Here is a 27,421-nt window from a genome sequence, read left to right as displayed (position 1 = left end):
TGCAGAAATTATGCTGAAAGAGATGTCACTTTAAAAATGTTGTAAGCTTCTTGTATAACATGGCGATGTGGTTATTACTATTTTTATTGACAGTTTTCTGTGATATCCCGATATCATGGCAGGTTAGTGATTATATTTTTTTTCGTAGGTGTGTTTCATTTTTTTTTTTCAAACAAAAAAACTGTTTTAAAAAATCTTCAAACTAAAGATAATTAAAACATTCGAACTTTTTTTATTTTTAAGAAATTCTTGATGCACCATCTAAGACCTACATATGATCAATGTTATTATTGCAAATCTTTGTTTTAACAATAAGCGTAACTTAGTGCTGTCAAATATTTTTTTATAATATAAGTATCGCTTTAAACAATTCAAATTAAGAATGTGCATATGAGTACATGAGAGCCCAAAGTAAGGTGAAGAGGTTTTAAGGGTTTAAACGACCTAAAAAATTGAATCTTCATTTTTTAATAAATTTTTATTATTCGCATTTTATTTTTAAGAAAAAAAGTTTACCAAATAAAGTCCTTTTCTCTTTTCACGTTTAAAAAAAACACATTATATTTTGACTAAAACAAAAAATACTAAAAAATGATAAGAAAATTGTATTGCTTTTTTTTTAGTTTTAATATCCAACAATAAGAATTTAGAGTAAAATACTTTGTAATAAACTAGTGGACACAGTACATTCGTTGAGCGTCTGAAGGATGTCTTACGGGCCTGTGACGTCACCAAGACAGCTTACGGAAGTTTCCCGTTCTGCAAAATTATTTAACTTTGACTAAGTAATTGAATAACTTTGAATAGCTTTTAAAGTCACAGTTGTTATAAGTTGTTGCTGTTTTTTAGCGAGTCCCAACCTTTCCAAAACGTCGACCCCTTGATAACATTTTCCAAGTTGTGGCGGCTCCAACAATAAAATAATGAGTTTGCTCATTAATCACTGCATTTTTGCAGCTAACTATTATGGTTTTTAACTTCTAAACATCTGGTTTTATTCATACTTAAAATATATTTTCTATTCATACTTTATATATATTTTTTATTTTACATATTATATATGTATATATTTATCTTTTTTATATGTATATCTTTATTTATATATTATTTATAATTTATATATACTTTTTATTTATACTTTATAGGCACCATATTTTGTGTTAATTTTTTATAAATGATTATGGTTTATGTTAAATGATATGGTTTGGTTAATATTTGCAAAGGAATAAAGTTTTACATTGCAAACATTTAATAAGACCTCAAATTTAAGCTTTCAAACATAAGTAACTCTTAAATGTATAGTAGATTGTGTACTGCTGGCATAAAATATTGTAAACCTTACAATACTCTAGGTGTGCATTGCGCAATGTACGTTATACAAATAAGCGTCACATAAAATCAATGCTATTAACTTTAAAGTTGAGGCTTTAAAGTTAATAGCATTGAAATTTAATAAATTTTGAAAAGAAAATAAAGCTGGAGAAAGCAAAAAATTGATAAAGATCAATTATAACAACAAAAATGTTGTAGTTGCAAAACCTAAAAAGCTTCAGTGAGAAGTCAAATAAGAAATTCATGAGTAGTCTTTGCAAGAGCACACAACAGATCATCTTCTGCAACAAGTCTACTTTTGTATTTAGATTTGATAACCAACAACCTTGAAAAATCTATTTCACAAAGGTATGTTGTTGGAAAAAAAAGAAGCAGGCGCAAAACGATCTGAGACAGAGCAGGTACGACTGCAAACTGATCCAAAGTTGCTTAACTCACATTGAAGAAAAATGATTGTTTGCTGCATTGCTGGTAATGATTTCGATAAAATCCTCTTATGCGTTCTTAGAAACATCATCAACGGTGAATGGATTTCTAGCAAGTGCAAATAATGTGTCAGGTGAATTTGAAAAATATCTTAAAATTTCTTCTTTGAAATTTTAAAGTGTTCTTTCACAGAAAGTATTGTTCTTTTCATTGTTTCATGTTCAATGTCATTTTCCTCAAAGAAAGCAGATAAGTTTGACAGCATTTAAAATTTATTTTCATCCAATCATTTTGTTTGCCAAATTTAATTGGAATGCTTGGATTGAAATAAAGTTTCAATTGGAATGGTTGGAATAAAGTTTTATTTGAAATGCTCGGAACTTTTCATAAGTATAGGCATAATACATTTAGGCTTTGGAGATGGTTGGAGGGATAAATTCAAGTCGATTAAAATTGCAAAGTTGTTAACCAAATAAGCAATTTTGTGAAGTTGGATTTTTTTTTGCCAATAACGGCTTAAAAAAAAACTTTTTAATTCATGATAAAGATCGAAAACACTTTTTAAAACTTTGCCTCTGGACAACCACCTCACACAGTGTGAAATAAAAGAACATTATCGAATGCACCTAACTCACTGCAAAATTTTGAAAACAGGCGTATATTTAAAGCACTACCTTTTACAAAATTCAGGACACTAATAAAGTTTTATAGTATTTCTTGTTATTTGTGTGAAAAATTTTTTGTTGGTAACACTTGTCGATCCAGGGGCGGATGCAGGATTTTTTGTGGGTGTTGCCTGTTTTTTTTCGAATTGCCAAAATATAGTCGGCGATATTTTTTTGTAAACCCCTCCCCCGGGCTTGTAAGGGGGGGGGGGGGTAAGGTTGCAAAAAAATATCGCCGACTATAATTCGTCATCAAAGCGGCATCAGTACTTTATTATTACTTACTTGGCATTGTTCTCAATTACCCATATAAAACAAAACTAATAAAAATATTGCCTTGGCTATTCTGTTCATAAATTAGACATTTTTTACTTGTCTAACCTATTAAACGAAGTGCACCAACGAGAAGGTAAGCCATAGGACTTTGCACTCCATCTGTAAACTGTCATGTGGCCTAAGGTTAGCCCTCCATTTCTGGATTCTTTCCTTTTCTTGATAGGCAGTTAGTGTAAAGTATTTGTATTGTTGCCTTAGGTTAGCCCTCCATTTCTGGATTCTTACCTTTTCTTATTAGGCAGTTAATGTAAAGTATTAATATAGTTGCCTTAGGTTAGCCATCCATTTCTGGATTCTTTCCTTTTCTTGATAGGCAGTTTATGTAAAGTATTAATATTGTTGCCTTAGGTTAGTCCTCCATTTCTGGATTCTTTCCTTTTCTTGATAGGCAATTAGGCCAAATTTTTTTAATAGGGTTTTATTTTTAATTTTTTATGTTGCTTTTCTAATTTTCACTAAATATAAGGTAAACTTAAATATAAAATAAAATACACGAATATAGTCAATAAACAAAAAAGAAATTAATAAATTAATATTAGGTAAAAACCAACTCTAAGCGTCGTTCCCCTAAAACAGAAAAAATATTTAAAACTCTTTCTACATCAGGAATTATTTCTTGATGAATAGACATCAGAGCTAAAGAATTAAATCTTGACTCTGTCATGCGGCTTCGCATATAAGTTTTCAGTCTGCGTATAACAGAAATGCTCCTCTCGCATTCACATGTAGTAATTGGAATTGTTCCCATTATTAAAAAACCTTCCCTAATGTTTGGGAAACCCCTCATATCAATAGACTTTAAAGTCTCTGAAATAGTGGATGGGATCACAGATTTATTGTTCCAAAATGTTTCCCACAAATCTAATTCAGCATGAATTGATGTAGGATGAGGCATATCCGATATATAAAAATGCAAAAATTCCATAAAATCTGATTTCCAAAAACATTTTTCTTTATTTTTTTTTACAACAGTTGCAGGAATACCAGATAAACCTTTGTAAACAATCATCTCACCTTCATCAAATCTATCTTCTAATTCATTAATTAAATGATCTAGAAGAGGAGATGTGATGGAATATTTGAAATAATCTGAAACTGTGTCAGAGGGATAATTATCTCTATAAACTTGTCTGCCACAGAGCCTTGGTTTAACTTCTGAAACATCAAGAGTCTTAGCTAGGTCAAGAGCAATTAAGTACCATTCGTTATGATAGACATCAATATTTTTTTTTAAACCTAAAATTTGAGTTTTTAAACAATTTATTTCATTACACTGTTGTGATATATCAAATGCTTTAGTTTGGAGAACAACAGTGATGGCGTAGAAATAGTCCATTATTTGTTTTGTTAAAACTAAGCTCACAATAAAAGAAAAATTTGTCATAAGATTTAAAAAACATGAAGCTTTTGAAGAAGTATCAATATTATAACTTTTACTTTCATTGTATGCCATTTCTTCCATTGAATGAAAAACAGATATGTAGTTATCAAAAAAAACATCCAGACCTTTAAGTTTCTGAACCCATCTAGTTCGAAATGTATCAATTAATTTTGCTCTACCAGGAAAAATGAATTTATTGAGACAGCTAGCACGTTTAGGTGATAAGTTAAAAAAATATGATATATCTTTGATTTGATCAAGAGCATTTCTAACACTCTGAACATTGCATGATTTACTAATAACTAAATTAAGTTTATGGCATGCACAGTGAACAAAAATAGCCTTTGAATAAGTTGCATTTTTAGGAGCAGAACGAATATGGTGCTCAAGAACTTTATCACCTGCTTCAATACGAAAATTTAAAAGCTCTACAAAGTTACCTATACCAATGTTGTCTTTACATGTTTCTCCAATCTGTGGATGATACTTACTGTCATCACGATGACCTTGAAAAGCAATATCGTTGCGGCCAAGAAAAATAATTGTCTTTATAATTGGAATTAATTTATTTCGATTACTTATAATAAGTTTTTTTCTTAGATTATCAATATCAACTTCAATCAGATTTTTTTTTGAATTAGATCTAGATTGCAGCATGTTCAGACAATGCATTGACATTTGATGAAGTCGACAATTATTATTGTGATCCATATAAGCACGAGTTGCATTACCCCATATTTTAAAAGGTTTTTGAATAAAGTTGATTATTGTGGTATTGTTTGGAATTCTGCTACCCAACAGTGTACATGGAAGGGAGTATGCTCCATCTTCAATCTGTGAGTAAGCTAACCAGGAATATTCAAGTAGCCATTTATGTAAAAATGATCGTTTTTTTTTTTCACCAGAAACAGGAAAAACAAAAGACAAGTTAGGAATAAATATTTTATTAACTAGATATAATAACATTGAATCATCTTTGCCAGCAGATAGATGTCTACCGCACTCATAGTAAGTAGAAACATCATAAAAAGAAAGGCTTGAAGGCTGATCTGATGTACAAGGAATACAATTAACTAAGATTGGATTAGGAGTAATATCAATATTTACATCTACAATTTTAGTTTCATTATCTATGCAAAACTTTATGTGAGATTGAACTAATGATTTTTTATTAGAAAATGGATTTTTAGGAGGTTGACAAGATAAATTAAGAACCTTAGTGGTAACAGAAGAATGCGATAGAACACTTGGCAAAACTGAACACGATCCTCTTTTTAAATCACTTTTGACAAATTTCTTTAAGCATAAAACTTCTCTTTTCACAATAGGGACAAAATGATTTGGTGACCACATATCTTTATCCTTGGAAATAGAGCGACAATCAGTGTTACACCATAAAATACTCAGAATTTCTTTATTTGTTTTATGATCACCACGTGGGTATATACTCACATTAAATAACTTTTTATATTTTTCAAGTCCAAATTCAGGATAAACAGAACGAATTTGCTTATTTAACACTGTAGATAATGCAATTAAACAAAGAAAAGAAGCAAGTTTATTGTTTCTGCAATTGTTATAGGCTTCTTTTTTTATAAGTTCAGAAATATTTATATCATTTAATTCTGTAAAAGAATCAGAAGACTCAAATGAAACACATGCCATGAAAAAACTAGAGAGTGAAGAAAAACTTTTAGATTCCACTTGGTTTAAGATTATTGGGTATCTTGAATAAAAGGTTGCTTTCTCAAACAACTCAACAGAAGTTAATAGTCGAAGAATTTCATGTGTTTTATCTGATGAATTTATTAATAAAGCAGCAGAGTTGTAAAGACAGTTACCATTTTCCATTGACCTGTAAAGTCATATCATATATAAACTAAATATAATTAAAAAAAACATATTTAACTAAAGGTTATTTGTTAAGAATTATTGTTTTATAAACAAAATAAAACATAAAAAAACGCGTTTAAACTCATACTTTAAAACAATATAGTCTTCATTTTCTTTTTGCATGGGAATAAAAGCTTCCAGTTCAGAATTTCTTAAAGAAAGAAGATCTTTGTTTACAACAGGAAACTTTGAATTTAAATCTTTGAGATTATTACGAAGCTTTACTTTGTAAGTCGTAATATTAGGCAAATGCTTGGCTTTAATGGCATTGGGTAGCAACAAATCCATAATTGCAAACAAAAATAAAATTTGTATTAAAAATTACTTTAAACTAATTTTTGATAAAACTTCAATTTATTCGAATACTTATAGCTTTATTTTAAAGCTTTAATTATTCGAATAAAGTTTATACGAATAATTAAGGCGTTATTGGAATAATTAAGGATTCATTTCTACATATAAACGGAACCGAGAGAACCCTTTTGATCAAACGTTCGTGCAACTTTTTTTTGTTGTCTACCGGAAATTCGGGTCAAATGAATCCTGAAACAATAGGGATTTTTTTGGCCTTAATTACGGCAACCAAAATAAATACATTGCAATAACGATTGATTAAAAGGGTTCTTTCGGTTCCGTTTACTTTAAAAAAAGAATCCTGATTAATAGCGGCGTTTTGAAACATCACGGAGGAGAGAGAGAGTCTTTGAAACATTGTTAAAGCCGTGTATGTTTTTCTATAAAGGCAATACTTATTTTTTTAAAGAACTCATATATACATATTAGTATACTATAAATTTAAGTTTAGTATTTTTTATATTATGAATCGGAATTTTTTATAACTTCTTATAATATTATGGGTGAATCCTGGGCAACACAGGATACCCCCTAGATCCGCCCCTGCGATCATACAGTAAGTTCTGATGACAATCGGTGATGCATTCATTACTAGACGTTGAAATCTAGACCATAATCCTAGCATTGCCGTAGCCCCGTCTGTGCTAACACCATAAACATTTTTCCAAAGGATGTCATGGTTTTGAAAAAAAGAAGCAAATGTATGAAATACATCTTGTGATCTTTACCTGCATAGTATGATGTTTAGTATTAAAATGGCGTTTTAGCTTGTTTAGCTTCATGAGTTTGACTGACATAGTTTGGTTACAATAAAATATTTTGGCTTGCAACAACGAAAGTAAAAGCCATACTTTAAATATTTATTACTATACTTTACTATTACACTATATTCACTATATTTTCTTTTTCTAAAATATTAAAGACTAATTAAAAAGTTCAATTGTTTCGTAAACATTTTTAAACAAAAAAGTTTGCATAATTAAAACTTTCACTTTAAAAAAGAAAAGAAACCTTTAAGCTTTTATGATTTTATATTAAATACCTACTCAATGTAGTTAAGGTAGATTTCAAGAAATAGCCGTTAGTCGGTTATTAGTTTGAGCAACCAAGTTATTTCTTTAAAACATCTGCAAATAAGTAATTAAATTTTTAAAATTGAAAATACTAAAGATCTTACAGTGGACTACAAATAATCTTTTAAAGTTTATTTAAAATGTAATATGCAAATAAAGCCAGATAATTGTTCCAGCAAACAGTTCAGGTAATTAATCAAGCAAATAATTAAACCAGCAAAAAATAGTTAAAATACTTCCAACATCGAGCATGTTTGGTGCTTTTATTGCAATTATTTTAACTATTAATGTTAAATAATAAATAAAAATTTAATGCAATTATTTTAACTATTGCAAAGATATTTAAACAATAGAAAATTCCTCAAGGAAATAAAAAGCTAAAACTAACAACATTTAATTTTTTTTTTGTTTTCTTTTGCTTATTAAATGGAGAACATTATTGTTTTATGTGAAAAATTGAATGTTTCTTAGAGAATTTATGAGTTTAAACACTTTGTCAAAAATCTTTTTTTAACTTTATTAAAAACAATTTGAAGCAAACCGACGGAGCAAAATTCTATAGATGTTTAAAAAGAGGCTTTATAAAAATCTTAAATTCTGTATAAATAAAAAAATTTGCCTTAACTATGTCGAGTAGGGGGAGAGTGGCGTAATATCAAACGCGGAGTAACTCCAAACGTGGTCAAAACAGCATAATAGAAAAATTTATATTACACATTCTTTTTACCTGCTGCTAGAGAATACGATCTCAGTTCGTATAGTAGTGTAATGAAGCTGCGATTGTTGTTCACGATAATTTGATCCTAACTTTTTCTGATAGTTTCATGCAACTTTTTCTTGAGTAACATTTCTGTTGTAACTACTATGGATATAAAACCATTCCTTATGTTGTTTTTGTTGCATAGTATAATTTTTGCACTTAATTATTACAATTAGCATTTTACTCGTTATAACCAAACAGTGATTGCTCACTACTGAAATAAATTGAATATTTCAACAGTTTTCCTAAAAGTTGTTTGATGGCTTTGACAAAAAGAATAAAGATAACTTTGTTTTATTCTATAATAAGTAGGTTTAAAGCATTAAAATTACAATCAAGTTGAACTCGCTTATTCATAAACACTCTGGTTATAATGAAATGAATTGTCAAAAATGTCAAAAGTGTTAAAATGAATTTATCATAAATAATTGAAAACCTAATTCAATAAATAGTTCGATACATTCTATTTTCTTGCAAGCAGAAGCTCTTTATTCTTAAAAATGTGGGTCTGATATGAATACCGAAAAATACCTCAAGAGGATATTTATTTACTACAGACTGTATTATAAGCATTTAACTTGATTTGGAGATAAGAATCTCCCGGTTCTTTATATGAAGTAGTTAATGGCCGATTATTCATAACGACTTCGGTTTATGCAAGAGTTTTAAGTAATTTTTTGTAAGTCAATCTTGCTGTTTTTAATATTTTTCTGAGAATTCTTTTGATTGAACTCACAATACGTTCAAAGAATCCTCCCCAACATCAACCGGGTGCAACATTAAAGTGTCGTAAAATTCCTTTTGAAGATACGAACGTTTGAGTTTTATCAGTTGTAATACATGATTCTTTATTACCAATAACTTCATGGGGTGCACCAAACTTGCTCACCAGTCTTTGCAATATATGCTAAAGTTGAACAATTAGGAATTAAATTCTTTAAATATACGCCAAAGCTAAACAGTTAGAAATTAAATTCAAATATATAAAACATATACAAGCACAAGAAGCCATCATAATCAGAAAATATATTTCTGCAAATAAAAATCCACTGCAATCTCCTGTCTGAAACCTGTGAACTTTGAAAAACATAATTGTCGTTTACTTAAAAGCAATGGAGGAGCATTAGGATAACTATAAAACTTTCCAAGGTACCTAAGACACAAGAAACAATTATCTTTTAGAATCCAAAATTCCATTCTTATGTGGTTTATTGTTTCTTTTACGCCATTGTGTTTAACATTTACCTGACCATGTAAAGTAATTAATTCAGCAAAATAACTTTCTTTTGGAAAAAATATTGAAAACTTAGAGCTGTAACTTTTTTCCAGTGAAAAAGCGCACATAGAATACGCTTGGATTTTTTCCATATGTAACCCATGTCCCCACATTTATTATTTTATTATTATTTTGTCCCATGTGGCTTTCGTATGTTAAATCCCATATGGAATACACGTGGGTTTTTACCATATGTAACCCATATGGGGATTATTATTTTGTCCCATGTGGGTTTCGTATGTTAAATCCCACATCGGTTTTATATAGTAAATCCTATATGGAATATAGATGGAAAATGCTACATGTTATAGATCTCAAATGCCACATATATTTTAATCCAAATGGTATAAAAGTAGTCAATACCAGATAAATGAATGTCCAAATGCTTCTATGATAATTTTTAAAAATCCTTCAATTTAAAAATTACTTAAATAGTATTTTAAAATTAATCATCGAAGCTTTCAGAGAGGCTTGACTTAGTCTGGTATTTGCTACTTTATCATATTTGGGATTCAAAATGTGTAGTATTTTTGAACTTTTACATGTGATGTTTTCCACCTATAACCTATGTGGGATTTACCACAAACTATTATAATTTTAATTTTATAAAATTAAAAAACGTGTTGCAAAATGAATTTATTTTAAAATAAATGCTATTAATAAACACATTCAAAATAAATATTGAAAATATTATTTTTTCTTTTGTGATTTACACGATTTTGTCGATTGAATTAATTAAGTAAATCGCTTTGGCTTGCATAATACCTATAACTTGGTCTTTATTTCACAAATAATTGTTTTCTAATTTATTACTTACAATAACTAACGTATTATGGGTAATTGAACCAATATAATGGGTAATGAGCTTGAACCCATGAAGAGAATCCTGGTAAAAAGTGATCAACTAGGATAAGTCGTTAAACAAAAAAACAAAAAACAAAAACAAAAATGTAAAAGTATCTTTACTTTTTCGTCATACATAATATAATATTCTGAAAGTAATAAAAAAACATCTAAGTTTCTATAAGTAAATTTATTCTTTGATCATTGTCTTCATATCTTTCGCACATCCACCTGTCAATCGAATTAATAAAATAGGTGGTCTAAGCTTGCTCAATTAATAGGTTATCAGCATTACAATTCTTTTTTCTTACACTTTCTAAAGAGAAATTAATTACTTTTATTACCTAAATTGGTCATCTATGCATAATAGTGTCAGATAATGACCCGATTTATTGAACACTATCCCCTTTATCAAACTCGGTGAATTTTTTGCCATCTCCCATCGAAAATGATGTCAGTTTTTGTTATCATATTATGATGGTATATATGAATTTTTAATATTATATTAAAAATCCATATACCATCAATTTTTTTCTGGTTTAATTATACATTTATTCTCAACAGTACTCAATTGAAGTAAAAAAACAACGTAAATTGTTCTTTCAGATAAGTAAGCTTTTTGAATTTAAATTGTTTTTCCGATGATTCTGTACAGTTTTATGCAGTAAAAGCAAGAAGATTTTACACCACATTGTTGGTGTAAATACCTCTAAAACCTGCTCATAGATAGCATAAATTTAAATGTTTTACTTTTTCTTTTAATTCAATTTTTAATTGACATTGTTTTGGTCTCAACATCCCTTCCCCATAGTCAATTAATGTCAAACTTTTCAGCTCACACTGCCCCTCTATCTACTGACATCATTTATGGATGACCCCGTAGCCTGAATATTATATATATATATATATATATATATATATATATATATATATATATATATATATATATATATATATATATATATATATATATATATATATTACTTTTACTTTATTTACAACACCTTTTGATAATCAACAAAACCTTACAAAGCTTACAATAATTCAGTTAAGATTCAATCTGAGTTATTGAAACGTAATAAATTTAACATCAATAGAAAAGTAAAGCTGTCGTCATTTAAAATTTAAAGGGTGTTGTCAAAATATGTTGAAAATAAAATTACTAATAAAATCACGTTTAACAATGACAAACAATCTTACTGTAGTAAGAATTAGTACTAATTAACAAATTTGAACAAATGAACAAATAAATATAAAATTAAAAAAACAATGAACAAATAAGAACTTTAACTTGAACTGACACTTGAATTTGAATTAATTTGTACTAATTTGTTCAAGTGTAACCTTAAAAAATAAGTTTATATAATAAGTTATATGGATAACTAGTTATACATATAGTTAACTATCAGGAGTTATATGTATAACTATAAAGAATTTTAAATTTTTATTTTATTTATATATTACTTTAGATAATAATACTTTGAAAACTGAACTTAGAGGTTTTATTCTCAAAAACACTGTGGTACTTAAGATTAAGAATTGAAAAGTTTCTGTAAATATCTTGTTTTTGCTCCTCAATGTAGTTCATAAGTCCCTTAAGTCTTAAGAACCTTATTATATCTGAAGTTAAAAATTTTAGAGCCTAAAAAAAGTTACAGAAACCCATCTCCCCCCTATTTTTTTCTTTTTTAATAAAAAAAATTGGGAATTCTTTGACTTTCAAACCTGCATTTCTTTGTGGGACACAGTGTCCCATGGATGCATGCTTGGTTTTTGACAACATTTGAACAGTTAATTGTTTGCAGATAATATACTTAAGAACTATATTCAAATAACTATTATATTATCCTAATAATATGTCTATTTGCACAAATCTTAATCTTATTTCTATAAAGAAAGATAAACATTATTCGTGGTACTTACATACTTGTTTGCCAGTCTCTAAAATAGTATAAAATATATTTACACAATATAAATGCCTCGGCGCAATACAATGTCAATTCTAAAATTTAAGGTTTTTTTATTTTTCAGCCTTCAAGTAAATTTCCATGTAAATCCCACAAAAAACCTACGTGGGATTTCCCATGTAAGAAAATACCATATGGTTTCCACATGTAACCCATGTGGGATTATCCACATGGGTTTAAAGTGACAAATTTCCATACGGATACCACATGGGAAAATCCGTCCCACGTAAATTCCATCAATCCCACACGGAACCCACGTGGAACCCACGTGGAACCCATGTGGGACGCGGTTTTATTTTTCACTGGGTTGGAGCATTCCTAAATATCCTCTTTTTGCCTTTTGATTCTATTGCTTTCAAGGAAAAATCCTATATTTTAAATTGTAATAAGTTTTAGAATTAAATATATTTTTAAATTTAATCCAAATCATTTTGTCACTTTTTTATTCAAAAGTAGAGAGTTTTTCGTGCTTGAGTTTTCTTTAAATAAAATACGAACCTTAGAATATATGCTGTTGTTCGCATTGAACCTTAGAATATATGCTGTTGTTCGCATTATACGAGAATAAGAATTCATATTAACTTATAATAACTTATATTAACAAAATTAAAATTTATGAATGGTTCATTAGTTATGAATAATGTTTTTGCTTTCTCAGGTGGGTCAACTAAATTATTTTTATTAAAGGTAGGTCGAATCTCTGGAGTATACAGAAATTTGGGTCCGTCGAACGGTAACCACGAGGTATTTTATCAGGAGGATTACGATTGGTATCAGCGTAATTCCAAAATGAAAAATCCAATAAGTCTCTAATATTTTTGAGGCGATTTTGGATAAATGGCTCTTAAATTTTATTAGAATTTTTATTCTAGCGTAAGCAATTACAAGAAACTGAAAACAGTTGATAAAATGTGATTGTATAGATTTTTAAAATTGATAAATTTTAAAATTAAAGACTGAAAAACCTATATCGAATGATATAAATAAAGATATAAATATATTAAGGCTATTACTTGACTAAATTAATTTTTAGTCAATTAATAAAAAATCCATACTCGATCAAATCGACTCTTCGATTTTTCAAAGTTAACTAATTTCGACTAGTCGAGTTTTAGTCGATTTAGTTGAGGTCGATAACAACACTAGTTAGAATCCAACTAAATCAACTTTTAGTTGATAAGAAAGAAACCTATAGTCAATTAAATTGATATATAATCAATTTGACTGATTTTGACTTTTGATTAGTCGTATTTGTTGAGATCAATAACAACACTAATGTATTGTTTTTCTGAAATAACTAATGTTGTTTCCAGACAACATAAATTTCCAGTGCTAAAGACGAAACCTAAAAACGTCTTTTCTTCGAATAGTTTATGGTCTTTTACAAGGTCGTTAGTTCTGTATTGTCGTGTTTCACAAAATAAATCATTTGTAAATTGAAATCATTTTTTATATTTCAAACTATTAGCAATTTGAAAATTTTAATTTTAGTTAATAGAAAATAGTTTAAGTATTAACTATCACTCAGTAGTTTAAATACCAGACAGTAGATTAACTATCAGACAGTAGATTAAATATCAAACAGTAGATTAACTATCAGACAGTAGAATAACTATCAGACAGTAGATAAACTATCAGACAGTAGAGATTATTTGATATTTAAGATTAGGATCATGGTTTACAGTTTACCATTTTGTAGTTTGTGGTTATTATTTTACACAGAGCACCTTACAAACCTTTTTGCTAACTAGTTTATTATTATTAAATCTTTTTTTGCTTTCCGTCAATTAACTTTGCGTTAAGTATGTTTAAACAAATAAGAGTGCGGATAAATTTATTCTGATGTTATAAAGGCGGTCTATGATATTATTGAGAAACCTATTTTTAAAACTTTGTAATTTTCCTTTAAAAACGGCATCTTTCCTGATCAATTTAAAATGCCTAAAATAGTTCCGATACATAAAAGCAGCGAAGAGTCAATAAAATTAAACTACCGACCAATTTACATACTTTTCTGCTATTTCTAAAATACGATAGATTTTAATCTCTAGGGTTAACTCTTACTTCCGGTCTTTGTTGGAAACCATATATCAAATCCGTTGCAAAATTAGCATCTGCTAAGGTTGCATCACTTTATCGAGCTCGACACTTTCTTACTCCGTATTCTATTCTCTATCTCGATAAATCTCAAATCCGGTCTTGTATGGAATACTGTTGCCATATCTGGGGCGGATCTTCTAATGATACTCTTCCTCTTTTAGATAAGGTGCAAAAACGCATTGTAAACATAGCTGGACCTGCTCTTGCAGCCAACCTCCAACCATTATCACGTTATCGTAATGTTGCTTCTCTTTTTCTTTTCTACAAATACTATCATGGGCACTGCTCTAAAGAGCTAACGTCTCGTGTGCCATCTATTAAAATTCATTCCAGTGTTACTCGTCATTCAATTAAGTCTCATCCTTTTTCTGTGACTGTTCCTAAATGCTCCAAAAACTCTTATTCCTCTAGTTTTTTTTCTCGAACATCAGTTCGTTGGAATTTGCTTCCTTCATCTGACTTTCCTGATTCATATAATTTGCATTATTTAAATTCGTCTGTCAATCGATATCTTGCTCTACAATCTTCTTTCAGTAACTTCCAACTTTAATTACACTGATAAACAAATAAAATTTTATTGTGCAAATCTTGTTAACTAGGTGGTTTTTTAAAACAAATTAAATATGCTGATTTCAAATATGCAAACCATTTTTTACCATCACGTCAAGTTGTAAAGATATTTGGGTTCAAATCTTTAGTATTTAAAAAGAAGCGTATTTTCATAGAGATTTTAAAAATGGTATTTGTTTGTAATAAAAATAAGTACTTTTTGTATTATTGCTGAGAAACATTTTGTTAAAATTTTTTTAAAAGTCTTTAGCATTTTTTCACATAATTTGTTTTTGTCAATAAATTTTAAGTAAAAATATTTATCTTTTCTAAAATCTCTATTAAAATACGCTTCTTTTGAGACCCAGGTTGACATACTTTTGAATAACTTTTTTTTCGACAATATTAGGGACTTTACCTTAAATACTAAAGATTTGAACCCAAATATCTTTACAACTTAACGTGATGGTGAAAAATGGTTTGCATATTTGAAATCAGCATATTTAATTTGTTTTAAAAAACCACCTAGTTAACAAGATATGCACAGTAAAATTTTATTTGTTTATCAGTGTTAGTGGTTGCTTGCAGCCTTGTTGGAAGCGAAGATATTATAAAAAAAAAAATGTATAACAGACTGTATAATTGGCTTAAAAAAATCTCATAAACAGTTTGGTTTACGAAAAAATTATTCCACGGAACATGCAACAATTGATCTTGCCGATTAAATGTTGACAATAACTTGGTATGACCTTAAATGGTATTTCTTTGTTCTCAAAATTTCTTTATTTTGAGAACAAAGAAATACTCAAAATTCTCAAAAATTTTATTTTTAAGAATTGTACAAACATTTTAATTGGAAAATAAAGTTAGTTAAGAATAAAGTTTTAAAAACTCTATGGAATAAGTACAAGACAAAACATCATCTGAATAAAATAAGTTCAAAAAATTTATACTGTTCATTTTTAACTATTGTAATATTGATTAAGCAAGTAATTATTCGTCATCCCTAAAAAATTTATATTCTTAAAAAAAACAAGTTAGTCGATTAATTTTAGGTGCTGATAGCTACGAAAGTGCTAAACAGTTACTCAAGGAAATTAATGCTCCTAACGTTAACGTACTAAATATATCTACCATAACTTGTTTTTTATGTTACTAAACTTCAAATGAAATAATTTCAAAATATTTTTATCAAAATTACTTTTTAATTAATTTTAAATATAAAACAAGATACTCAATAAATAATTACTACATTCCTTTGATGTCACTTAAAATATCTTACTTCTACGCGGGGATCACGGGAATTTTGGCACAAATGGGATTACACGGAAGTTAGGAATCACGCTCGACTCTTAACAAAAAAATGAAAAACATAAAATTTATTGATATATTTATAGAACTATAAAAAAAAAAAACACTAAATTTAGTTACTAAATTTAAACGATTCATACATGCTTTTTTATTATTTTAAAAAAGATCTTTTGTAAGAGAGTAAATTTTTAAAAATCTTTTATGATTTATTTTTCTGTTTGTTTTAATTCTGCTTTAAAAAAATTTATTTCTTCTAAATCTTCTGAATCTTCACAAATTATCTTTTTAAATTATAAAAAATATTTTATCAATAGAATAGTAAATTTACTATTGCTTGAAAGCTTCAGCCTATTTTATTTATTTTATACTTTTTTTTTTTTCAACTTTTTTTTCTCAATTTAGAAGTTGAAAACTTTTATTTTATCTTTTTTTATTTCGCGAATTCGTGAAATAAAGAAACGTTTTAAACCATCAAATCAATCAGAAATTAAAATGTTTTATCATCAAGCCCCTTAAAGGGTTTGATGATAAAACAAATTGTCTTCTATTAGACCCAGTTTTCTTCTGGTAGACTTAATTTTCTTCTACTAGACCCAGTTAGATTGTAAAAAAATTTTATTCTAAAACTGTAAGGGTAACATTGTAAAATGTATGCATATTGACAAAATAAATAAACAGCAAACTATTTACTATTATTTTTTTTTTTAAAGTCTAACGTGACCTTTTTGAAAGTTTTGATATGTTTACTCCACTGATTTTAAAAGGTAGTATTTAAGATTTAAATTTTTTATTTAATTTAGTGTGGAGAAAATAGTTTTGTTTGTTTACAACTTTAATTAAAGTTTTATTGTTAGATACAATCTGCACAGTCGCTTGTTGTGACCCAATTTTTTGATAGCAAACTGAATCTAACGAATATCTTTTGTTTTAATTTAAAAGTCATCTAAATCATAACTTACCGTCAGGTAAACTTTTAAAACAGTTTTATGAATCTAAATGATGTTCTCCTTTTTATCAATTTGGCTGTTTTAAACATTTTAGTAGTGCAAAAAACTAAGTATGCAACTAACTTTTTATTAGAAATATAGTTGTGACATTTAAATATTACTTTTTTATGCTATAGTTTTTTCTTCTTTTAACTATCTTATTTAAAAAAATTTATTTAAATTATGATAAATAAAATGGAAATTGTTTTTTAAAATGCATTTACTACCAAGTGGTATTTGATAGTGACGCCACATTGTCATATTATAGGCCGTGTGATATGCTATCATTTATTATTTATATTAAAACAAAAACAAATTTGGAATAAACTTTCACAATAAAAATAATAATTATTAAATGTTTTACATTTTTGACCATAAAATTCGCAATAAAAAAATTCAACAAGAAACAATTCTGGAAAACTGTAAAACTAATTCTTTCTTTTAAACCAACACATCAATCTATGATCTCCATACATGTCAAAGGATTATTTCAGATGATCATAATTGTCAACAAAATTCAATAATTTTTTTAATAAAAAGGGGAAAATTTACTTAAGGATACTGAAGAAATCTTAGATTTATTTAAGACATAACAACAAAATATAAAACCGCTAAAAAGCTCTTCTGATAATATAAAATTGCAAATTTAATAAAATTCTTTATATTAAGAAAACATAAAAATAAGTTTTTAATAAAAAATGAAATAAACAAGCTTGATCCAAGTAAAATTAACACTTTCGGTGGAATTCCTATAAAGGCATCAACTATAGACCTATCTGTGTGTATCTCTGTTTCCACGATATTTAAGTGCTTATTAGAATCTTAAATTTTTTATCACTTTTAATCCATTTATCTCCGTTTCTTTGTGGTTACAGTAAATAATTTAGCGCTTAAAAGACTCTTACAAACCTCATTAAAAATTGGAAAATCTTCCTAGACAATGAAGTTTTTACTGCTGGTAATTGTATGGACTTATCTGATACTTTTGGCTAATTAAACCACGATTTGTTAATAAACTAAATGCTTATGGTTTCGACTTTAATGCCTTGAAACTTATTAAAAACCGTTTAGGTGATGATACCAAAGAACAAAAATAAACGCATTGTATAGCTCCTGGTTGAAAGTATTAAAGGTTATCCCACAAGATTCGGAGTTACGACCCCTATTTTTTAATATATACATTAATGACATATTTTTTCCACTGAAAAGTTGCGAAGTTCGTAATTTTGTAGATAATAACACACCTTACCTAACAGATTAAGACATGTATGTTCTATTTGATAAACTCGAGAATAATACTAACTTATGCGCATATAGATGGTGACCCAATTTGTAAAGAAAAAGATGTTAATCTACTTGAAATACACAGTTGTACAAAATAGCCAAAAACTACTTTTGAAAACACATGGCAAACAACCGTTTTTAAGGTGAAAGTTTATGGCCCCTATATCACCGGGAAACAAAAATTGAAATCAAACTATTTTGTCCGAAAAAAAAAATGACTTTGAAATTTTGATTTATTTTTGACTAAAAATAAAATGACTGCTTTCCAAAAATTGTGCATTTTTAAAGCAGAAAAAATTAAATAGGATTTGCTCCGAAAGGTTTACATAATTAATTTATATGCTTTTAATTCTTTATTTTAAAATATATTGATCATTTTTATGCTGACTCATCAACACTTTTTAGTTCAATCAAAAAATTTTGCCAAGAATATTTATTTTTAGTTTAGTTAAGATTTTTGCAGCAGTGACAGCAAATTTAGAATATAAAAGAAAAAGATTTTGTTATTAATGAGTAAATGCAAAAATGCCAAATATTAGAAAAAGTTATGGTCTTTGTCGAAAAACTATTTGTGTGTTATGCATGAAGAAAAGTTAAATAAATAATAAATAAAGATTTATTAGAACAAGTTTAAAATATATATATATAAGTTCTAAAGGACATACAGGTCCAATAAATAGACACTGACAATATGCCCTTAAATAAGAAAACAAAGTACATAGGAACAAATAAAGTTTATAATAGAAAAATTCAAGATTTTATTCATTTACTTTATAGACACTATGTTTATCGAAATTGCACGATTTTATTTTATTTTTAAAAGTATAAATTTTATCAGCATTTACAAATTCTGATGTCAGATTATTCCAGATATTTACAACTCGTTGAGAAAAACAATATTTGCGAATGTCGAGTTGACATCGTTGCTTTCGAATCCTAAAAGTATGACCACGGGTATAATTATTGTTGTTAATTTCGAAAAATAAGTTTTTATCTATGCAAACCAAAATATGCATAATTTTGAATCATATGACTAAATCATGTTTTAAACGTCTGAGTTCCAGAGAATCTAAACCAAACAGGTGTAAACGGCTAGAATAGCTTAAACAACTAATATTAGCAATTTTTGTTGTGAATCGTTTTTGAATATTTTCAATAGATTTAATTAACATAGTTTGGTGTGGCGACCAAACCGGAGAGCAATATTCAATAATTGGTCTTATATAAGTAGTAAATGCACGCACTAATATAATAGGGTTGCAAGTTTTAAAGCATTTTAAGATTAGGTATGCTCTAGTATTTGCTACATGAATGACTCTGGCATTGTATTTTCTGTAGTTTTGGCGGGAGTCCATAATTACTCCAAGATCTTTTGGGTTAGATGACCAATCTAGAATACAATAACCTAACTTGTAATTAAAACTAATACTATGCAATGGAGAAAGTGATATTCTTTGTGCAAAACATTTCTTGCTGGCAATTGGCAATTGCCAAGTATCAGACCAAATAATTGTTCTATCAAGAGCAACAGTTAAATCGTGGCTATGATTCATATCGCGGTACGAACTGTATAACTTTAAATTGTCAGCAAAAGGTTTTATTGTACATTCGAGATGTTTACTACAGATGATAAGTTATTTATAAATAATAAGAACAAAGTTGGTCTTAGCACACTACTCTGAGGTTCACCACTAACAACTCGAATTGGATCTGATAAAGCACTACCAATCTTTACCTGTTGAGATCTGTCTGTGAGAAATGCAGTGATCTACTTTAAAAAGTTACCACAAATATTTTATAATGAAAGTTTAAATATTAGTTTTGAATGAGATACGGAATCAAATACCTTTCGGAAGTCGATATATATAACATCTGTAATCAGATGATTGTTAAGTGCGGTACTCCAATCGTTAGTAGATTCTAAAAGATTCGTACATGTAGAACGTTTATTGAGGAAACCGTGCTGACTAGGAGATATTATGTTATATCTATTTAGATATTCAACAATATGTGAGTTGATAATTTTTTCCATTGTTCTAATAAAGTCACATTTTTGAAAAGGGACCGGATTAGCATTGGTTATCAAATTAATCTCGACCTTTAAAATGAAAGCATAGCTTCTGGAACCTGCTCTTCTTATCGAGTTTTGCAACTTAAAAGAGCTCAAGGTGCATCAGTTTAACTCCATGCACTATTTCATTTCAGGGAAGTCTGTGAAGTTCTATTCTCTGTGAAACTTTTTGATAAACCAGCAACAACTAAGAGTTTCATTTAACTACAGCTAAACACAGACCTGTTAAATGTTAGTATAAAAAAACTTGCTTTTACTATCTATCAAGTCTCAAGTACTAAATTAGTAGAATTTTGTAGCCAAACTACAAGCTAATGAAAAGAAGCTGAGTGGTTTCTTCACAGAAACATCTATCATGAATTCAACTGACTCTGCACAGTTAGTAACAGAACATGTGGTTGTCATTTGCACTTGGTATCATTTGCACAAGTCTTGATGATGAAAAATCTCCTCCTTCCAAACAACTCCTCACACAATACCATTCTAAAGTAACAAGTTCAAAATCACAGATTCTTTTGGCAGTTAGTGAAAACCTGTCAGAAAACTACAAAAATATGAAAATGTGTGGTCACTCCTTGCTTGCATTCCCATGTCGGTAATCCATGTAGGTAATCCATGCACTTGGTGTGATGCAGACTTCAAATTTATTGAAAGTTGTGGGACTTTGCAAACTTTTGGAAAACTTCAAGCATCATATTAACAATTTGTCGCTTCTGAAGGTATTTTCCGAAAGACAAAACACTTTGGGAATGTTTTGCATCCTTCAGTTCTTTCCTACTCAAACGAGATGCTTGTTCTTGAAGTGATACCACCAATGAGACTTCATCTTCTTCTTGGAGTTGTGAAACATTAAACAACTGAGAGATGTTTAGCCAAAAGAAAACTAATTGGCTGCAGTACTTCACATCCACCCAGAGTCATACCATGGTGGTCAGTTCTCTGGAAATTCTTGTCACAAGTTTATCAAGAATGTGCATTACAAGAATGTTACAACAGATGGCTAAAAGTGATGCAACTTTTCGAATTTTTAAGATAATTGATGCTTTCAGAAATTTTGTAGCTGTTGTGGCAACTTGGTTTGGAAACCACCATATGGATAATTTTGGTAAAAAGATTTTTTAATTCAAGAACTCATATATGGCTCTGGGAATTGGAACAGTCACTCCCTAACTTCATGCTGCTTTTCACCATGTGAAACAGTTCAATGACTCGAAAAGATGCTCACTTGGACAATACAATGAACAATCTGTTGAACCCCTTCATTATGAATTTGGAACTTAGTGGTACAAGCGAAATCCAGACCATCCAGAATAAATGCAAAGGCTTCTTAACTGCTTTTATTGAATAGCATGCGCATTTGGAATAGGCATTGTATATTTTTGAATTTATTTCTTGTATCGAATTGTAATATTTATACAATCCTTTCTTTTTAATATTTCTTTTGCAGAGAATTTTATAAGCTAAAGAATTAATTTGTTCGCATATTAAGCAACTGTTTGTAATAAGCAACTGCCTCATTTTTTAATTGTACTGTAAAAAATGCTCAATTTTTGAAAAGCTTTTATTTCATTTTCGACTAAAAATATAGTAAATTTTCAAAGTCATTTTTTTTCTCGGAATAAATTATTTGATTTCAATTTTTGTTTCCCAATAATCTAGGGGCCATGTAGTTTTATCCCACACAAGTGGTTTGCTCTGTGCTTTCAAAAGTAGTTTTTGGCCAATATGTGAATAACTATAGACGAAAAACTCGAATAAACATCGTTCTCAAGTCTATGAAAAAACTAATCAAAAACTGAGCATTCTTAAAAGAATAGTTGGATTTTTTGTTGTATTTTATGAAATTGAGTACTTGGATTTCAAGAAAAAAATTTTTTTATTAAATTCCTTCTTGAAGTCTCAAACTATGTACTGTCCTCTTGAGTGAATGTGATGTTGCAGAGCAACAAATAAAAAAAATTAACAAGTTATACGCAAGTGCACTTTGATTGATATACAATGATTACAATTTGAAAAGCTTACGATTACAATTTTAAAAGCTTTTAGAGAATGACAACTCTCTCTCAGTGCATCAAAGTAACTTGCATTTTTAGCTTTAGAAAGCTCATTGTTTGAAATAATAAGTGTTAATAAGAAAAAACTAAATACTCGAACTAACGCTTACTTTATACCTCTGGAATTAAAACAGAATTGTATGGAAAACATTTTCTTCGATATCTTGGACCGTTAATTTGAAGCTAGATCCCAATAAAAATTTCTTTAACAAGAAACATCATAAATTTAAAAAAAAATCAGCGAGTAAAAGCCTATTAATTGCTCTCGCAAACTTTGTTATCAATAAATATTTATAGCTGTATTGAATTGTAATAAATCGACATTTGTGTGATCGGTTTATATAGTTAAGTATTTTACTGTGGCTTAGTATTTACAATAGTTTTGTAAAACTTATCGATGTTAAATAAAGTTAAATAAATAAATAAAATATATTTAAAAAAAGTTACAAATGGAAATTTTTTTTAAACAAAATTTTGTAGATTGTTGTTGCTTTATTATAAAAAACTTTATGAATTTAATATAAAATGCTGGATTGTTTTTAATTTTATTTTTAAGATGGCGGAAAAAATTATCATTCCCTTTTCCCGTTTACAACAAATGGGATTTGTAGCTGAACCTCACAAATTTAGTAAATACAGCGCAAAACGTATGGTACGTAAATTCATGTTTATGTATAGTTCTTTTTTATATCATGTATTATAATTAATCAAATTAAATCTCGTTAAAAATTAATGCAGGATAAAACTGTTAACTTATGTATATATACACACTTCAGGATATAAACTCAAATTCAAACATTGAAGTTCCTATAGAAATTGCACGACAACTTGGTCTTTTGAACCCTGGAGGACCTGGAGGCTGCGCATCTAATGGTCCTGGAGGTAGATCTGCACCAGGATGTGATGTGAAAGCGAAATCAATATCTGAGGTTCAAATTAATGGCAAAGGAGACTATAGTGCACCAGTTGGACCAGTGTTCAGCGTTGGTGATCAGCCTCCGCCAGGCGTTATTCATCCGGTAATTATTAATTTTCTATATAACGAACGTTGAATTCTATTGCATTAAACTAAACTTTTGCATTAATTTTTTTACTAAAATAATTTTAGGAAATGCTGACATTAAATTTAAAAGGCAAAGATGGAAGAATTGGTAAACCTGGGCCAAAAGGACCACCTGGTGATCCAGGTCCACCAGGTCCACAAGGACCAACTGTATGTGTTTTATAGAATTAAGTTATGAAATTTTTTATTTTTATATAGAATTATTATCTAAAAACTATTTTTCGTATCATTTTTTTATCACTTTTTTATTAACTTTTTGTTTTGTAAGTTTTTATCCCTAGATGAAATTTTTAGGGACCTAAAGGTGATCAAGGTGATGAATGTGTTGCTTCTAAAATGCCAAAAGAGGTTTACAACTTTTAAAACTTCCTTTTTTTTTACATAATTATACTATATATTAATATTCTCGTATAAAGATGCGAAAATTCTGTTATAAAAATATATAATACCCACAGGTATTAGAACTTAGAAAACAATTTTTTTGTTGACATTTTTCTTTAGAAACAATGCTCACCTGATATTGTCAATCTTCTTTTACAAAGATTGGATAAGCTTGAACATAACTGTGCTTGGGTAATCATTTTATTGTCGACTTGACTATTTTCATTTTAAATTTTATATTAGCGATAAAATAAAATCATTTTATTATCGATTTGACTATTTTCATTTCAAATTTTATATTAGCGATAAAATAAAAGTAACAAAGTTTTTTTTGTTTAGAATACAACTTTGCTTGCGTCAATAACATTAAACGTTGTTAACACACTAGCAAACCAACGTCACCCAAAACCAAAGGCTCAAGTTGTGAAGGAACAAAGACCCTTACCTCCACCTCCTCCTCCTCCACCTCCGCCTCCTCCTCCACCACCACCAGTTTATTATGCGCCACCACCACCTCAATATGCACCACCACCTCAATATGCACAACCACCTCAATATGCACCACCACCTCCTGCTCCACGTCCGGCAGCCCCATCATACAATGATTTTAAAGGAAGTATGTTAATCATTTGTTTATATGTAATGCAGTTGACTACAACTTATTATAAAAAATTGTTATTTATTGTAACAAGGTTACTAATTTTTATCATTTTCTAAAGAAACTTTTTAGATGATTGTTATTAAAATATAGTACATTCAAACATTTTTTTGCAATTATATTATTGTTTATTTAGATGCAAATGTACAATCTGATGTTAAGATCAACCTAGTAGGTACAGACAAAGATAGATCAGCTGCAGCATGTCGTCGATCAGGCCTTTGCGGTTCAGAAGCTTTAAACCCAGCATCAAATAATCAAGCTCTTACGCTGCAAGCATTGCAGGAATTAATGACTAATCAAAAGCAGCAACCCGTAGCTAAAGATACGGCAACAATTTTAATTAATGGCATACCAGTTAAAATACCTCTGGGAAAATAGATATTAGACATATAATAGATATTAGATATATATATATATATATATATATATATATATATATATATATATATATATATATATATATATATATATATATATATTTATATATATATATATATAAATATATATATATATATATATATATATATATATATATATATATATATATATATATACATATATATATGAAAGCCACGTTACCAATACAAGTTATAGATGTACATAAAAATTTTAAAACACGTCAATTAAATACTATCCACTTTGAAACGTTTTAATACACAAATACAATAACAATTTTTTATATAAAGAGTTTTAATTTTTATTGTGTTACTTATTGGGCAATTTAATCTTATGCATTTTTATTTTATTTTTATTATCAAAGTACCAACTGAAATGCATGTGAATTAACTTTTGCCAAAAAGTTAATATTTTATCTCTTTATAGCGCAAATATGCATCCAAATGTTATATGATCCTTTTTAAATGTTTATAGCGCAAATACGAAAGTACTTCATGTTTGTTTTATTTATCATAGTAGTTTCAAAGATTTCTCTTAAACTCGAAACTTTGTTTATTTATTTATTTTTTGCCAGAATATGTACAAGGTAAGTTTACATTGAATATATATATATGATCTCATAAGACTCTTTACGATCTTTTATTTCTTTTAAATGGACATGGAAGTCTTTTTTTTTAAAAACTCAAAATTAGGCAAATCTTTTTCATTCCAATGAACTGGACCACGATAAGAAAAACCGAAACTATAAAACAAAAAAAAGCCTTCGTCATTACCAAGTTCTCTAAATCTATCTTTCACTAAAATTTATGGTTTTCGAAGTGTTGAGTCTTATCTCTTGCAAAGTTCACCAGACCTACTTGCTCTTTTTGTGTCTAGTTTGAGTTCAGCTGTCTCATCTTGTGACCTTAGTGTTGATGGTTATCTTAATTTAATTTGTAAAGACTCCAAAAGTCACATGCCTGGCATGGGCATTTACATTTGTAAAAGCTCACCTATTTGTCGGGAAACTAGGTTTGAATCCACAGACTATTCTTTCATGTGCTTTCGTTTAGCACCACTTTACTTTATTGCCTTTCTGCTTTTTCACTTTACAGTATTATTTTTCTCTCTAAAATAATAAAATAAATCTCATTCTTCTTTATTATCAGAATCTCCCTATTATCGTCCCTATTTCAACTACCTCAAAGCTGACTGAGACTCTTTTCGTGATTTTCTTTGTGATGTCTCTTAAGTAGAAATCTTTTATCTTCCTGCTGATAAATTTGCTTCTAATATAACTTCATGGATTTAGGCTGACATGAAAACTTTTATTTCCTCTTGACAATTCTAATTCAAAGCTCACACTTCTCATTGGTTTTCCTCTCAATGTGCTGCTGCAATTTCCAATCATAACCATTACTTCCATATCTATCGCCAAAACAATTCTCCAGAAAACAGGCCTCTGTTAACTAAAGCTAAAAAACAATTGTAAATAGGTTTTGTCTAACACCAAACCCCGCAGGTCACAAAATCTCGTATTTCATCTAAAAAATAAGACTATAAAGACTCCTGGAGAATTTTTAACAGTGCCTATAATAAGGGCAAATCTGTTATTACACCTCTCTTGCAAGGTTCAGATTTTGTTACGTCACCAAAAGACAAAGCTAAATTGTTCTTTAAGAACTTTTCATCCATCTCATCTCTTGTTTCCAGTAATCACATCCTACCTTATGTACCAATAAACAAGTTGATCCATTTCTTGACAATTGTATCACTCCAGCTTCTGTACCTAAAGTGATTTCTTGCTTAGAACTTTCTAGAGCTCGTGGTCCGGATAACAAACCTGCTATAGTCTTTTAGAAGTGTTCTCCGGAACTTTCATCTATACTTTCAAAACTATTTAATAAGTGTTTAATAGAGTTTAATTTTCCAGTCATCTGTAAAGTGGCATCTTTTATAACTAATTTCAAATATTCTGGACAGCAATCTGGCTTGTCCAACAACCTTCCCATTAGTCCTCTTTCTATTATAAGCAAGATTTTTGGATCTCATGTTGAATCTGATAACTTACTTTCTGATTGTCACAGTAATAAGGTTTTATCGTGCGTTAGATAGATATGGACAGGTTAAGGCTATCGCCCTCGACATTTCTACCAATCCTTGATGAGCAGCAGACTTCTTCATTTCCCTAACTTCAGGGGTTTCTCAAGAATTTATCCTTGGCTCTATACTTTTTTTAATTTATATAAAACGATCTCCCAGAAATTCTCACATCTAAAT

At 28.8% G+C, this 27,421-nt stretch overlaps 1 protein-coding gene across 1 annotated transcript; it reads left to right on the top strand.

Annotated features, from left to right (window-relative positions):
- Nucleotides 1-25,187, top strand: LOC101238855 (collagen, type I, alpha 1a). The gene is made up of 8 exons (XM_065814532.1): nt 1-122; nt 23,218-23,313; nt 23,438-23,680; nt 23,770-23,874; nt 24,019-24,072; nt 24,226-24,297; nt 24,445-24,721; nt 24,900-25,187. The coding sequence occupies exons 1-8, from the start codon at nt 60-62 to the stop codon at nt 25,142-25,144; spliced, it is 1,155 nt and encodes a 384-aa protein (XP_065670604.1). The 5' UTR covers nt 1-59; the 3' UTR covers nt 25,145-25,187.
- Nucleotides 25,188-27,421: the final 2,234 nt, after the last annotated feature.

The sequence above is a fragment of the Hydra vulgaris genome, chromosome 12 (genome assembly GCF_038396675.1).
Source record: "Hydra vulgaris chromosome 12, alternate assembly HydraT2T_AEP".
Classification (NCBI taxonomy): Eukaryota; Metazoa; Cnidaria; class Hydrozoa; order Anthoathecata; family Hydridae; genus Hydra; species Hydra vulgaris.
This window is presented reverse-complemented; position numbering and strand designations above follow the sequence as displayed.